The sequence below is a fragment of the Pimephales promelas genome, chromosome 8 (genome assembly GCF_988280905.1).
Source record: "Pimephales promelas chromosome 8, fPimPro1.hap1.1, whole genome shotgun sequence".
NCBI classification, from domain to species: Eukaryota; Metazoa; Chordata; class Actinopteri; order Cypriniformes; family Leuciscidae; genus Pimephales; species Pimephales promelas.
The window spans coordinates 21,318,738-21,335,586 of NC_142776.1; the positions used below are offsets into that span (position 1 = coordinate 21,318,738).

General features: G+C 37.1%; 1 protein-coding gene across 2 annotated transcripts in view; it reads left to right on the top strand.

Moving 5' to 3' along the window:
- Positions 1-13,051, top strand: part of rab6ba (RAB6B, member RAS oncogene family a) — an 89,510-nt gene extending 76,459 nt beyond the window's left edge. For both annotated transcript variants that reach the window (XM_039691646.2, XM_039691647.2), the window contains exons 6-8: positions 209-302; positions 5,778-5,844; positions 10,589-13,051. In XM_039691646.2, the coding sequence (XP_039547580.1) occupies positions 209-302; positions 5,778-5,844; positions 10,589-10,653 (226 nt within the window). In that variant the 3' untranslated portion in view covers positions 10,654-13,051. The remainder of the gene's footprint in view (positions 1-208; positions 303-5,777; positions 5,845-10,588) is intronic.
- The last annotated feature ends 3,798 nt before the right edge of the window (positions 13,052-16,849 follow it).

A 16,849-nucleotide genomic window follows, 5' to 3' on the forward strand; every position in this document is an offset into this window, starting at 1 on the left:
ATCACCTTTCTCAACCAGCTTTACCAACACTCTGTGGGTTGACCAGCATTTGCTGCTGATCAGTATGGCTATGCTGGTCCAGCATCCAAACCAGCATAGAAATTCATGTTTTTTCAGAAGGGGTCATCACAGTTCAATAATATTTTATAAATTAAGTAATTTAACTAATTCAACTATAAATGAATTAAAATCTTCAACCTTTTCACAGGCAAATCACGATTGAGGAAGGCGAGCAGCGGGCCAAAGAGTTGAGTGTGATGTTTATCGAGACCAGTGCCAAAACGGGCTACAACGTCAAACAGGTACGTTTTACCTCACCACCTTGTTCTGTCAGCGGGAAGAGCGCACGGTGCACAGGCACGGTGTGTGGGTGTGAGAAACGCTCTCGTTCATTCGGATTTCTCTTCTGAGGTGCAGTTGAAAGCATAATTCCGGATGACTAAGCGCCGAGGTGGGAGAGATCAGATGTGACGCAGAGCTCTGCTGTGTTTTCTCTCTCTCTCTGTCTCTCCGAGAGCCGGAAGTGCGTACTGCACAACTGTGTGTGTTTTGTGGGCTAAGGTGTGAGTGTGTGTGTGTTTGTGTGTTAGCATCAGCTCTGTCTGACTAGATCACAGACTGATGGTCGTTTTGTCCCTCTTCTGTTAGAATGATTAAGCTTTGCTTCTTTTTGTCAAGTGTCATGTAATTAGTTAAGTACAAAAGTTCTTTTGGTGTCTCTTTTAGTGATAAAGAGAAGATCAGATTTATTTTTATGAGTTTTCTAATTTCAACAATCTTTAAAATGAAGCAGTAAGACACTAATTAAAGTCTGTTACAATGCACTGCATTAAAGTAATTTTAGTGCTGGTAAGGGATGTCTGACATGACAAAAAATAAAGTAAAATTCTAATTAGCAAATTGAAACAATGATTGTGTTAATAAAAACGGAAACTTTTTTTTTATTTTTATCTTATTTTTATTCATAGTACCCTCTTGGGCCCTCTGGGGTTTGAAAAGTTTGAAAATCCCTGTACTTTGAAAATAGATATCAAAGTCCAGTAATGAGTTACAATTATGCACAATGAGAGCATACAATGTTTTTGTGTTAATCATGGTAAAAACATAATAATAAAAAAAACACAAATGAAGATTGTTATTCTACACATGCATTTTCTTTCTCAACTGGTTATATTCACTTAAAACATTCCTGACTGTGTTTATGTGAATACTTTGGAAAAATGGCATTGATATTATTTTGAGTGTATTTTGACTGTTTAAGTGCAATAAGCAGCGAAAAAGAACTCAATTTAGTCTTGAGAGGTTCCTTTAAGAGCACACTTTGTGTGTGAGCACAAAATCTGCTAGAATGAGACAAGTTATACGCGTTACATTCAATGAAATCCCATACCAAAACTCAAAAGGCAGGTAAAAACCCAATAAATTCATTAAGCATCTTACATTTCTGGATATTTAAGACAGGTTGGTATATTGAACTACTTCTATATAGGGGTGTTTGTTTTTTCACATGCCTTCATGACTTGCGTAAACATACACGCCACTTTCATCTATACTCATTTTGAGCTATCCGCGTGTATGCGTGCATGTCTGCGCTGTTAAATGTCAGAGTGATTCCGCGTGTATGTACACGCCGTTAAATGAGTGAAACAAAGCAAAATGTAGATCTACATCTGGGGAGCGACATTTTTTTTCTTAGGATGGTAGGGGAAAACCATAGAATGTCTAATTGAAGAGAATTGGCACTGGCTGGTTACTTCCGGTTTCTGGACTGGCTGCAGTAACGCGTCTCTGTCCATGCGGGGGCGCTCGCTGTCGAGTGCAGAATGAATGGGAGTCAATGGGGTTTCACCCCCAGAAATCCACTTTTCTCAGGATGTAATTTTTTGTCAAGTAATTTGAAAGTTTCATTCAAAGGGGAGGGCTAAGACAATACTCTCAGCTGAAAATTGCATTTTTAAGTTCACTTATCTGTTATAAAAGTCCTTATCTGTTCACTTATCTGTTATAAAAGTAAGCGTGTTCCAGCCAACAACAGCCTAACCTGTAAGAAATTGAAAGGACATAAGTACTTGTTCATTCGACTTTTGGCCTATTATCTATATTGAACTTGCGAAATCAACAATAAAATCTGTTGATTCAACGACAAGCAGGAGAAAGAGACACATTTAGCCGTTTAGCTCCATAGACTCCCATTCATTCTGCACTCGCCCGTGATCACCTCCAGTGGAATTCTAATGGAACTGCAACTAAGATGATACACAATGGGGCTAATAGGAAGTGCCAAGGCTCTCTGTTAGACGGGCTCTGGGAAAACTCATAAACGCTATTAACCCCAGTGACGGGTAAGTTTAGGGGCGGGGTTGGGGTAGGTCATATATTTATACTGTAATGTAACGTTAAGTCAACGGCGTTCATAAACACACCGAAAAGCGGTTATGCATGTTGATAGCACGCCAAAAATGGAAATAAGAATTGGCGTGTCATGCATACGCCATTTCATGAGATCAGTCTGGTTTTTTACTGCAAAAAAGCTTTGAAAACAACTCATACAATCAGAATTTAGAGGCTCTCCATTTTACAATTACAGTTTAAAACTTGAAAATGAGGCTATACTGTCATTCTCCAAAACTACGAGTGAGTTATATTATTGTGCATTGTTCCATCAGCTGTATTGGACACTGAGCCTTCATTCTTCTTAAAGCCATGTATCCCTTACAGGAGCTCAGCACTGACAGTACAACCCTAAATCTCTGACACAACATGTTATTGGCACCAGATATGGAGCTGACTTGTTCCAGTCTCCATTACAAATTGAGATAATTTCCAAGCCTTTGCATTGTAACGTATGTGTGTGGCTGACTGGAGCACATGTTTGTTTGCACTTTTGATTATGTGAGCTCTACAGCAGGGAGCTGCATTCATCTGAGATTACGATCAATACTAAAATTTTCTTATTTATTTCTCCAATAACAGCAGCATTAGTTTAACTGATTACCTCGCAAAATAATGACTCAAATATTGATTGAAGAATTGCAGGGTGTCAAGTTCTTTCCAGGATAAAATTGAACTCTTGTATAAATAATACAATATTAAACATGTTTGGATAATAGTTATAATAGAGTTATTTGCTGTTTAACAGTCTTTCATTGCTATAATTTTTAAGAATATGAAGTTTCATTTGCATAGAAAGAACATTCAGTTCGTGCTTTGGTGTATAATAAAGCTATTCATTTTCTTCTACAGTTCTACAGCTGTTTTGTTTTTACATTGTTAAAATGCAAACATATTTCTGATTGGATTTTCTGTCGGTTAAACTAGTGTTGTAGTATTTATAACTAAAGGTCAATGGAATGTGAGCGTTTCTAGAATGTTGTCTATTATTACACGTCTAAAAGACTTGATTTTGATTGGTCATTGATACTCAGCTGTCAGACATTTGTGCATAAAGGGATGGTAAAAAAAAAAAAATGTAAATTCTGTCATCAAGTTCTTATTCTCATGTCATTCCAAACCTGTAAGAATGAATCTGGAACATTAAATATCATATTTTGAGAAATGTTGTTTTTTCTTTCATTGTCAGTGTTCACTATGTTGGTTGCCAGTATTCTTCAAAATGTCTTCTTTTCTGTTTTGCAGAAGAAAGAATGCTTACAGGTTTGGAACAACAAGAGACTTGAGTAAATTATGACAGAGTTTGTATTAATAGGTGAAACGTTAAGACTTAAAATGTCTGTTTTCAGATCAGGAATCCACAAGTGAGCATGAAATTTGACCTGAATGAGAGTTTAAAATCTCTAAAATGGTAAAAGATGTTGTAATTAACTAACAACAGTAGCTACAAATATGTTCGCTAACTCTTACACAGTTGTGTTATGCTAGCAGCTACAAACCAGGAACTCGTGTTCACCCTTCTGAAAGGTAAAATGAAAAATGTGACACCGTATGATCTTGTATGAGTTCACGGATGCATGAAGCCTGTAAGTCAACATTAAGTGCTCTATTTGGTACAGGGTCTGTCTCTGTCTTTCTTAAATGGAATGGTTTTGTGTGCCTTTGTTTTTGTCCCAGCTACATTTAAACATTTTATGGCTCTCTCCTGTCAAAAACAATGGCCTGAAGGTAGTTAACAAAATGAGTAGGTTTTTTTTCTGGCCCTCTCTGCCTAATGGTCCAGTCTGCCCCATTTCCCCATGGCTTGTCTATTGTGATTGAAGACATGAAATGAGAGGGGTGGCGTTGGCGACATAAGCTAACTGCCCTGTTTGGTATGATTGGGAGTGAGTGGTGCTATTTATCATTGCCGTATAGCCTCATATAGCTTCTGGGAACGGCCTCTTTATAGAGGATGGCTGTAATGGAGGTGTGTGGTGGGCCATTAATTGCCCTGCTAGGAGCGGGACGCTAGCAATGCATTGCAAGTTTCAGAAGGAAGAACCAGGCTAAGTGCTTTTTGCTGTTCCTTTATCATATTCTACACAGAGTCCACTTCAAAGGTCAGCAGATGTTTTAGTCGGTGACATTAATGTTTCTGAAAAGAATTGGTTGCATGGGATCTTCATTTCTATTAATACAGTATATTAAAGGACATGTCTGCTTCAATACACATGAGAAAGTCCACTCTGCTCCAAGTCTCTTTTTACTGGTTTAAAAATTGGATCAGATCATATTTTCTGCCAGAAAGCTGTATAGTATGACAGCGGTGGTCGCTAGACTATTTTGAGTATTTTTGACTCCAGGTAAATTATGCTCTGATTAAAGAAAATACAAAGAAATGTTGCATTCAGACAGGTCAGTTTTCAATAGATCTTGTGTCACAGCTCACACAGAAGACCCATTCAAACTAGGGGTGGGGGTCTTTAGACACCTCACGATCCAATCCAAATTGTGCTTATGAAAATCACAATCTGATTCTAAATCGATTCTTAATCTACATTTTTTTTTTATTAAGTTTTTGACAGCCGCTGGTCTAATTGGCTGCAGTCACTACACAGATCAGTTTAAACGGTAACACTTTACAATAAGGTTCGTTAGTTAACATTAGTTAACTACATTAGTTAATATGAACTAATAATGAATAGCACATATACAGCATTTGTTAATCTTTGTTAATGTTATTTTCAACATTTACTAATACTTGATTAAAATCTTGTTAACATTAGTTAATGCACCGTGAACTAACATGAACAAACAATGAACAGCTGAATTTTCATGAACTAACATTAACAAAGATGAACAAATGCAGTAACAAATGTATTGATCATGGTTAGTGCATGTTAGTAAATACATTAACTAATGTTAACTAATGAACCTTATTGTAAAGTGTTACCGTTTAAACAATACATTTGTTATCCTGTTCTTTAGAGAGAACTGAGTTAAAACATAACTGTTTACATTCATTTCACATTAGAAAAACATTTGGGGATGTTTTTTAAATGTACGGGATGTACATTTAATCACTCACACTGAGTCATGCAGGCGTATGCTGAAAACGCCCATAAGAATCATGTACAGTGAAGTCTGCAATTCCCCTTGTATTTCAACGATGAAACCTAAGGCATGATTAGTTGTTCAGTGGTTTTGTGTGTGTTTGTGTTGTATATAGCACACAAGTGCCAGTTCGCATTTTTTGCAGGGAAAAAAAATAAAAAACTAAGCTCAAGGTTTCGAATCGTTGAAGATAGAATTGTGATATTTAGGGAAATCCATTCCCCAATTCACATGAACCAACTGAAACAAGCAGCTAAAATCTCTAACGTGTCGTCTCTTCTCTCCCACAGCTGTTTCGACGTGTGGCAGCTGCCCTTCCAGGAATGGAGAGCATGCAGGAGACAAGCAAAGAAGGCAGTATCCTTTCAGTGAGCTCAAAACAAAAACAATTCAACAATTCAGAACGAATTTCTGTAATCAGGTTACTCTGCTGCATTCTACTTAACATTCAATCCGAAGAACTGATTGGGTTTGTTTCAGTACTATAACATATGACCATAAGGCAATGTTTCCCTACTCTTTTTGTTTTATGTACTCCCACAACCCAAACCAGAAACCTGTTACTTTCATTCTACTTTTTAGTTACTTATATTCATTAATATTATCAAAGTCACTAAAAAACAATCTAGATTTTGGGTGAAAAAAAGACCAAAATAGCACATACTGTATATATATATATATATATATATGAAAAGAATCGATAAAACCTGACACATTTTATAGTTTTAGTTTACTTAAAAAGCGACTGAAAAATCTTATTATTATTCTTAAAAGTCTGTTTTATAGACTTAAATTAGTTTTGGGTTGCATAGTTTTGTGTATGATTTTTGAGGATCGAGGAGTGTCAAAACCCATTTGCCCATTTACATTTGTCTAGTTCGGCTGTTTCTACCATGACAGATACATTTGCACAGAAATATTTGCCTCTGACATCATCAAAATATGTCTTACCCAATTAAAAGTTAATCTACCAATTTTTTCTTGTCTAACTACAAACAAAGTTACAGTTATTTGAATTTTGTTATTTGTATTAGGCATCCGAAAATATTGCGGAAATTGCGGAAACACTGGGATGTTAGTCTCGTCCGAATTGGTACATGAAATCACAGACGTTGAATGATAAGAATTGTAACTCAAACATTGTTTAAAGAACTTGTCCCTTCTGAATATGGCCTTTTTTGCAAAGTATTTAAAGGAGTAGTTCACTTTAAAAAAAACTTTTGCTGATAATTTTCTCACCCCCATGTCATCCAAGATGTCCATGTCTTTCTTTCTTCAGTCGAAAAGAAATTAAGGTTTTTGATGAAAACATTCCAGGATTTTTCTCCATATAATGGACTTCAATGGGAACCAAACGGTTCAAGGTCCAAAAGACAGTTTCAGTGCAAAATGTTCAAAGGACTTTAAATGATTTCAGACAATGAATAAGAGTCTTATCAAGCGAAATGATCGCTCATTTAAAAAAAAAAAAAAACAAAGTTTAAGTTTTATAAGCTCAAATGGTCACCTTGCTCTGTTCTGTTATGCGCGTTCGTGACTCTCCTGTTCGAACTCTTTTATCAAAATGAATGAATCTTTTTTCGTGTCATTTGGTTCATTCAACGAACGAAATGAACAAATTGACACGGGAAAAGATACGTTCATTTTGATGAACGAGTTCGAACAGGAGAGTCACGATCGTTTCGCTTGATAAGACCCTTGTTCATTGTCTGGAATCATTTAAAGCCCTTTGAACAGTTTGCACTGAAACTGTCTTTTGGACCTTGAACCGTTTGGTTCCCATTGAAGTCCATTATACTCCTTTAAAGGCACACTATGCAGGAATTCCGTTTTTGTCAAACAGTGACCCCTAGAGTCGCTGTGGAGTTCTTGTACGTAATGTTACCGTCGTAAATACCACTCATGCAGAGCGTCTCTGTCATAGACTGGTCTCTGCTGTCACAGCCTGATACCCCTTTGAAGCTGTTATATTAAGGTACAAATCTTTCATAGTGTGCATTTTTTGCATTAAATAAGAGATCTAGCGCTAAAATGTGTGTGAGCGCTCGTGTCCTCTGCTTTTAGTGTCATAGTGTCTCTTGTGTCTCTCTTCACTCGGACTTGCACTCGGCGCTCCTCTCAGTCTTTAATAGTCCAGGTTGCTGTGATCTCATGTGAGTGACAGGTTGTCCTACCCTCGAACCAGTAAATGCGTCATCAGAGAAGAGATGTTGTTGAAAGAGGGAGGGGAAGTTATTTTGATTAAAGATTACGAGGACACACCAGTTAAAAAAATAATGATGTGCACGGATGAATCATTAATAATCAACACTCGAAAATTCCATTGAGAAAAAAATATTTGTCCATTCTTTCATTCTTCCATGATTTCATGGTAACTTTAATGCGCATAGTTTTGGTAATAGCTTTTGAGAACAAGGGCATGTAATACAACCTGTCCATGTTGACGTCTACCTAGTTTGTATAGCTTCTACGTGAAAATACTGAGTTTGATGGGCTCTACCAACCCGATCTCATGACCCAATCGTACGAATTCGATGAATGATTAAAAAGTGGCTAATTCATAACAATTCATACGACCTCACTCGTACAAATTAGTATGATTTTTCTAAATCGTACTTATTTTACGAATTGGCCAATTCGTATGAATTCGTACAAGTGACCTACCCCTTACCCCGCCCCTAAACCTACCCATCACGTGGGTTTTTAGACTAATCATACGAATTTATACGAGTGAGGTCATACGAATTAGTACGAATTAGACACTTTTTAATCATTCGTCGAATTGGTCGTGAGATAGCGTAGGATCTACAGCATTTGACATCAATAGCAAAATATTGTGTTGTGTTGTCACCTTCCTTGATAAAAGTTGAGATTGGAAAGTTCCAGTGTAATGTAAGTATCTAGTGGTCATTGTAGAACAGCTGTTCATAAGCATAATGCTGTAGTTTTCTGAGTGATCCAATAGAACTGTATACGCTGATTTCACGCAGCCGCCATTTTGAAATGGCCCCGGTGGGAAGAAAACTGGAAGTGTCGCCATTAATCATAGGAGAGTCGCGAATGCGATGGCGTATTGTTGTGTTTAATGTAGAAATTAGTTATTCTAAAAATTTACATACATTTCTTTCATACTTTAGACTATACAGCGAAATTGATAATTTTTTTAATATATTTTTAATAAATATTTAGAACATAAAAAAGAAGCAGGAAAGAACTATATACATATCCTATATTGGATATTAACATCCAATAGTTTAAATCGCAGCAGCAGCTTCAGGTTGGTAGTCCAAGGCATTGTTGTCTACCGGAGCCTCACTTTCGATTTCAAAATGGCGGCTGCGTGAAATCAACATATTGCAGCTGTCAGTTGATAGTAGTTATAGTAGTTGCAGCTGTCAGTTATAGTAGCTGTCAGTCATGATCGTAGGCTACTATTAATTTATTTAGCCTCTTTTCCTTTTTTTTGACAGTGTAAAGTCTCATTTACAGAGGTTAGGTTTTGGTGGGTAATATACTTCTTGATTTTCATCATTCATGTAATTTCCACCATGAAATTCAAATATTGGCCTTGCTTCACTCTGAGGCCAATTTATTTTCCTCTCATTACATTTTCTGCCACATGCAGTCACTTATTAGTGGCAGCAGAAAGTCTATTGCTATGGTAACAAAAAAACATTTTTCACTTCATGTGTGAATAGGTTGACAGCAGAATAGGATACATTTTATATCCAGTAAGTTGACAAAGTGTCCTCTTTCTGTTTGTTTTGTGTGACTGGTCTGCTCTCTGCATAGTGCACTAGTGCATAGTGCACACGTGTGTAGGCTATGTTTGCATGTGTGCAGTCATAATAGCACAGGAAGGCATTGGATTGGATTGGAGTAATGGTACTTTTGATAATTTCATAAATAAAGCTGTGTTATAATTTAAAGAGAATGTTACAGGTTGAAAGGTGATTTGATCATCTGGCCTGAGAGTAGCCTATGCAATATGCAAACCCCTCACTCCTAAACAAGGCCAATTGGTTTCCTGCAGTTATAACTTTGGTTTTGTCAAAGCTCTAAAACTTGTTACTGGAATGATTCACTTTCAGGACATGTTAAAATTAAGTTCAAATTAATCTGGTGCATCATCCCAACAGCATATCATTTTGTGTGTGTGTGTGTGTGTGTGTATTTCCTATAAAAACCCTGCAATATACAACAACAAAAAAGAATTGTCCATTTTGATTTCATAGTGACATTAAACATTATGAAATCTATGTAGTCTACTCACTTTGCTTTCACAAAACATTAATTTGTATGCATGAAACATAGGCTTGTGACAGATTTAGTGAAATTAATTAAAAATATAATTTTACAAGGACACTATTTACCAAACTACACACACACACACACACACACACACACACACACACACACACACACACACATATCACACTACTCACCACTTCGACATTTGTTCATGAATTCAAACGAGTCCATTACATTTGAGAGAGATGGTCGCAGCCATGAGCGGCTGGTGTGACTGAACAAGCATAAAAGCCCCGCAAAAATTCATTATAATTTCATGTTCCCATCTCTCAGGGACACCAGTTAACATTAATTTGAATGAGATTATGTTTTATGTTGGCAAGGAAAGAGACTTCGCAAAAAAAGGCTATGAGCTTTGTTTTGGATTTTCGAAAATGACCACTAGATGGCACCCGTTCTCTTTTTCTTGATGGACTTCAGCTAAAAAAAATAAATAAATAAAAAAAGCGTGGAAATAAGTGCTGTCAAAATAGCTATTATCTGCTAAAATTGCGTAACATAACTAAGAAAAAATCGTTTTTCCTATGCATGAAGCCCTTTGTACACAGGAGATGCCGTTTGTCAAACATATCCTATACTGCAGCATTTATGGCTGCAATTTCTCCTAATACCTGGAGGGATCAGTAGTGAGGCATATTTTAAGTTACACACACACAAAAAAAAATGCATTAAAAAGAAATATAATCTCCTGTCATTTTATATGGTTGGATTATTTTCACCCCATTTACATTTATGTTTGATGTAAATTTTATAATAAATAAAGTTTTTATTCCTTAACAGCATTCTCCAGTGATCGACATTAAAATGGACAGACCACAGGAACCTCCAACTACTGAGGGCGGCTGTTCCTGTTAATAGCTCACATCTTATTTACAGCATCATCTACACCACATGCTTGTTGTGTTGCTTCCTCTTGGTTAGCTTCCAGTTGTGTTTTCAGATTGGATATTTGGCCTTCCCATCTGACTTTTACTCACTGGTTGAAATCAGTGTTATATCAGTTTCAATTGTAAAATAGTATACTTTAGTAACAAAATTGCCAAAAATCCTAAAAATTCGAAAAGTAAAGGGCAAAAATCAACAAAAATGTCGACTATGTCTAACATGTATACTTTTTGAAAATGTAGAGACGTAGGTTTTTTTCTTTGTTTTGTATTTTTGTACACAAGGATGAGCACTAAATCAGATGCAGACAACAAATTCTATAATTTTGCCATTAAAAGCTGGATTAGGGCAAAGAGTTCAAAAGCAAGAGAGAAATTCAAACAACAAATAACCCAGAAAATATGGCAAACATGCATGTTAGCTATTTTTAAAGTATCGTCTCAATCTTGCTGGCTACTGTTCACAAGATTATGTGAATTCATACTTTTTTTGTGACAACCAATTCATCAAATCAACTTGTTTTGATTTTTCTTTTTTCTGTGACGCATAACTTGAAATTTTAAGTTTCAGGGCAGGTTTTTGTCTGTGTTTTTGTGATAATTTGTCATTGCAGATCCCCTGAAACCTTTCCACATTCTGTGTGATTTCCCCCACAAAATCTTTATGTACAGTTTATGTTTTAATTGCACAGTTTATTGAATGTTTACTGCATTGTTTTCAATATAATTTCCTGCTCTCAATGAAAGCAAACAGCTTGCAAACAAACTGATAACAAGGAAGGATCCTTTCTCCTGAAGAATGTTTCTCTTAGGACATTCATAGCGTATTGCAGGTAGTCGGAAGAACGTGACAGAAGAGCAAATCATGCACAACTAAACTTGGTTTATTCTAACACAGTCTCATCCCAAAAAGTCATATAACTGACGTCTTGGGGCGTATTTTGACCATACGTTAATATCCGCCTTTTTAGGGCCCTCTTAATCGTCGGTAGATGGTGATCACGGGCCGTCATACAACTGACGCTTTACCTTTAACGTCAGTTAGGTGACGGGTTAGGTTTAGGGTTAGGTTTAGGTCTGGGGTAGAGTTAGGATCCCATAACCTCATCTACCGACATTTAAGGGGGCCCTAAAAAGGCGAATATTGACGTATGATCATAAGACGTCCCAAAACGTCAGTTATATGACGTCTTGGGATGAGACCGGGTTGTTTATTCATGTTTAATTGATTGGAACAATTTGTTTGCACGCTAGAAATTTCCTCGCTGATTGATTAAACAGTCCAATTGTATTGTAAATATATCAGCTGTCACTTTCAAACTGGCTTTAATATTAGAAATGCAAAGATGGGACGTTCCTCCAAAAATAACTATAGTTCACTTTTAAAAATTAGCATTATGCAGCATTATAGTGTTTGCCTTGTGTAGGAACCCACTCATGTCTACAGCTGCTCTTTGGGCCAGTAAAGTGTAGTGCACTGACCAGGAGGAGACACATTGTGTAGTAGGCTATATATACATTTATTTGAAATGTATTTCATGTGAATCCTTAATGCACTTTTTCAAGAAAGAAAGATGTAAATGTTTCAAAATTGCTGTCAAATGTCTGTCTTTGAAACCACTTTAGAGTTCAAACTGTAGCGTAAATCTCTCGAGGGTCACCACTGTACAGATAAATTTGTAAAGTTGCTTCACATACCGCCAGATACAAGTCATGTCTAGCTATTTGTACCGTAGAAGAATACGAGTATGAGCAAACGACAAAAAGTGTCAGAAAGCAAGTGAAATGTTAAAATGACGTTTTCAACCCAGCAGCTTTTAGTTGGAGTATACGGTGAACTACTACTAGTGTAATTGACTGACTCATTCAGCACTGACTCATAAAATCCTTTGCTTTCTGTTTATGGATACTTTGGAAATTTAAAGGGAAAATCCGATTTGTCTGTGCCAACGCCTTCTCAGGTGCAGAAGGACGTCACTTAACGTAAGCTGAATGGGGATATTTATTGGTTGTTGTTAAAAGACTTTTGAAGTTTTGTTTACATTTTTTTTCTTCACTTCTGAGAGGAAGTTCTCATGAACTGAATAGGGTGCAAATACGCCCCCTGGATGGAATCATATCATAAGTGTACCTGTAATATCAGTAGTAATTGTGATCGACACAACGCTACATCAGCCTTGGGTGAATGTTTGTGCGTGAGTTGAGTTATGCTTTTAAGGGTGCAACCATTCCCTGTGTATATGTTTTAGCTCAGTGGAGCAAGCCTGATTGATTCAGAGCTAGCTTTACCATTCACACTGTATAGAAATCTAGCATGTTGGTCCAAATCAGTAAAATCAATAAAAGTGTCTTATTACCAAAAAAAAAAAGTGAATATTGACCATTTCTTTTCTTTTTTCCCCCCATATACTTCTCTCAATTAAAAACATATAACAACACACCAAAGAAATATTTTTCCATATTATAATGTTTAAAAAAAGCCTTATTAATTTGTCAATATACTGTAGGAATGACTTCTGCAGAAATTCCTTCATAAAGGATTATGTGACACTGAAGACTGGAGTAATGGCTGATGAAAATCCAGCTTTGCCATCACAGAAATAAGTTACATTTTTAAATATATTAAAATAAAATAAAAACGGTTATTTTGAATTGTAATAATACTTTATAATATTTACATTATTTTATATGAATTAAATTTATTATAAAACATTGTTTATAGTTGGTTTTTATCCAGTATGACTCTTTTTACTTTGAAATGTACTGTACAAAAAAAAAAAAAAAAACAAACAAAAAAAAAAACAATGCAATATAACATAAATCATTTATGGGAAGTTAACGTTTATTAAGATCTTCTCAAGAAGTTGTAAACATGGAAATTAGCCTTAAGTTAGAACTGCTAAATTAAGCAATGGCATCTTAATTTGGAAAGCTTTGCAAGACTTGTTAAAACATGTCAAAGCTTAATCCACCGTTTCTGTGAAAACAGGATTTCATGGGTGTAGTGAAACTATTTACACTCTTTACTGAAACTGTGAGTAAATTTTTTTGACATCATATCAGCTGTCACAGCGTCAAATTAGCAGTTATCTGTTTGACCTATATGTAATATGAGGCCTGTAAAGCAGCAGCAAACTGGTGAGTTACGTGCCTGCTTTTACTGCAAGTATTAATGCACAGATCTTATCTTTTGACTGTAACTGAGTTTTTAAAATCAAATGTCCATACCCTTAATCTGTAATCCCAGCTTTACTGGTCGCTTTATTATATTGCTTTACTAAAATGATTCTATAATTCACTTTAAGACTGGAGAAACTGGAAGAACTTGAAGAAAGGGGTTACTCTCTGAGAAAACAAAGGAAATTAACATTTTGTTTTCTCTTGCTATATTACCATCCCCATTCGAGACAGGATCACACTTGAATTGATCACCTCCCAATTTACACATCATTCCCTTCACCCAAACAACTATGTTTAATATGAACAAATATCATTCAGTATTATACATGTTTGGTATCATTTGAAATGTCTCAGTCTGACTGGTACAAAGGTATCATTTTCACATAACGTTAAGTAAACCAAAAAGGTAATACATTGTGGACAGTTTAGAGATTTGTGTGCCCTCATGTAAATCAACTTCTGTCCCCAGTAAGTCTGAGACGGATTCCCTTTGAAAAGAGGTTTCTGCCTGGGTCTGAGTATTTAGGAAGATGTTGAAGGAGGCTCGTGGCGAGTAACTCAAATTAGCCCCTGATGCGGAGTGTATGCAGGCACTCCGCATCATATTTTATAATGTCAGGTTTGCATCTTTTCTCTTTATTCCAGAGCATTTGATGTTTTGTATTTATTATCTTTAAATTGATTATGAAATTGGCATGATACATTAACCTGACATAATAAATGTTTACATTTGATTTTATTCCGACTGACTTTGAAATTGTTTTCCCAAGTAGTTTAAATGGATTCGTATGTTACCGCAAGTTTTGCATCAGGTTAGTGATGGCTAATATTTGGCACTAATTCAAGTGTACATGTTTTTCAAAGACGAGAAGTAAATTTCCATTTAGGTCAGCAAAAGTGCTGCTTGACCAAAGTGCAGAAAATGTGATGCTTTGAGTGCGTCTTTTTAAATGTAATGTTACCTTAGATAAGTGTACGTGGGAAACCACGGCCAATCAAAAGCTATTATAAGACCAAGGGGGTAATCCATCTGCCGGAAGTTGAAGCCTCGCGGGAGCCGCCATTGTAGCAGAACTTCACTTGCTGTTAGCATTCCATTGACTCCCAGTCATTTTGGTGTCACTTTGACAGCGAATAACTTTACATCGGAGGCATCCAAAGACTTTTATTTCTAAAGAAACGTATGTGTAAACAATGTATAAAATTATCCATTACCATGTATCTTATGGCCCTGTAGAAGCAGCCGCGTTTCCACCGCAATTACCAGGAACTATTTGTCCCAGGAACTTTTTTCACAGGAAGTTTTTTCCCCCAGACCGCTTGCTTACTGCGTTTAGCGTACTTAAGTACCGGTCCGAGGCGGGAAGTAGCCTATGTTAAACTGCGTGCAACTGCTCTTCCTAGCCTGCGCGTTTGTTTTGAGTTTTGTATGGAGGAGATTCAAGCTTTGCTGCTTTTGTGTGCGAATGGTTTACTAACGAGGTAATTAACAAAACGGCAGAAAAGAGACGAGCACCCAAAGCGTATTCAGAAAGCTCGTAATGCTAGATATAAAAGTAGACGTTTTTTATCAGCGGACATGTGACATGGATAGGACGAACACCCGCCATCGGGCAGAAAGAATAGCGTGGTAACTAAGAACCAATCAGCATTGTTCAGCGCACAAGTCCCACCCCGAAAGTTCCTGAACTCTGAAAAAGTACCACCGCGCCAGCAGGGACTTTATGGGGGGGAGATTTTTACCCGGAACTTCATTTAGACCCTGGTTCCTGCGGTAACACACCGAGTACCACCCCAAAGTTGCTAGTTCCTGGGAGGGGGGACGTGGACGCATAAATTCCGATAAAGTCAAGGGAGAAGCCCATTGAGAGTCATAAAGTTGATCCTGCTACTGTAGCTCATGGACAGCTAATACTCACTCTCTCCGTCATTGTGAGATATGCGGAAGCGAATTATTCAGATTTTACTCGGCACAGCTACTAGAAGACATAGGTTGCTCACGTGACAGGCATCACAGTCCCGCCCACAGCCGGTGCCGGAAGTAAAAGTTCAATACAATTTCTCCATTGACATTTGGGATATAAGCCATAAAAACGTAACCATACATGGTAGACTTAAAACCAGCTACGGCTGTACTAAGTGATTGTATATGCTCATATAAACGCCAAAAGTTCATGGGGCACTAACCTTGTTTTAAGATAAATCCCTTTTATTCGCAATGTATTGGATAAGTACTTCACTACCCACATTCCTGAACAATCCCACAATCCCACAGTGATGCATCTGATTGGTGGAAGTCGTGTCAAGTGTCTGAAACCCCGCGAAGGCGCGTGAAGACTGAAGATCGCATAATGACGTAGGCCAAGTTCATTGGTCGCACCTCAGAGATGACCCCGCGCCATTGGATGTGCAGTTGCCTCAGCACAGCCTATGAGCGAGCCAGATGCTCAATGTTTTAGCATGTGCATAAGCTTCAGTAAATCGAGGAAAAGCAGTTTTCCTGCACATTTACTATATAAAATTCACTGGAGGAAAAAGTTCACGTGGCCGTCGTCAGATTTGGAAGTCACTCAAAAGGCTCTTTCACGGTGGCTTCAGTCGACTTTAGTGAGACGCGGGGGTTTATGGGAGGAGTAGTTCCTTTGCTCGGAAATGAAAATAATTATGTACACAGGCTTGTACCCTTGACTTTTTGGGATTTTCTCTTCGTTTTTTCACTCGAAATGATATGTTGTATGCTTATGAGTTCAGCCTTAGCTGGTTATCCTCAGACATGCTCTTATACTCTTTAGATATGGATTTTACAAAATGTCAATGGGAGAAATTAATGAGAAATTTACTTCTGGCACCAACGCTCTCTCGGACTGTGGGCGGGACTGTGATGCTCTATTAGCTTTTAACAGTCTTCAATTTTCTCTGTTGAAATCAACAGGGTCGCTGTGTCCATTTAGACCTTATGCACCAGAGAAACGTGGGCGCCGTCATCT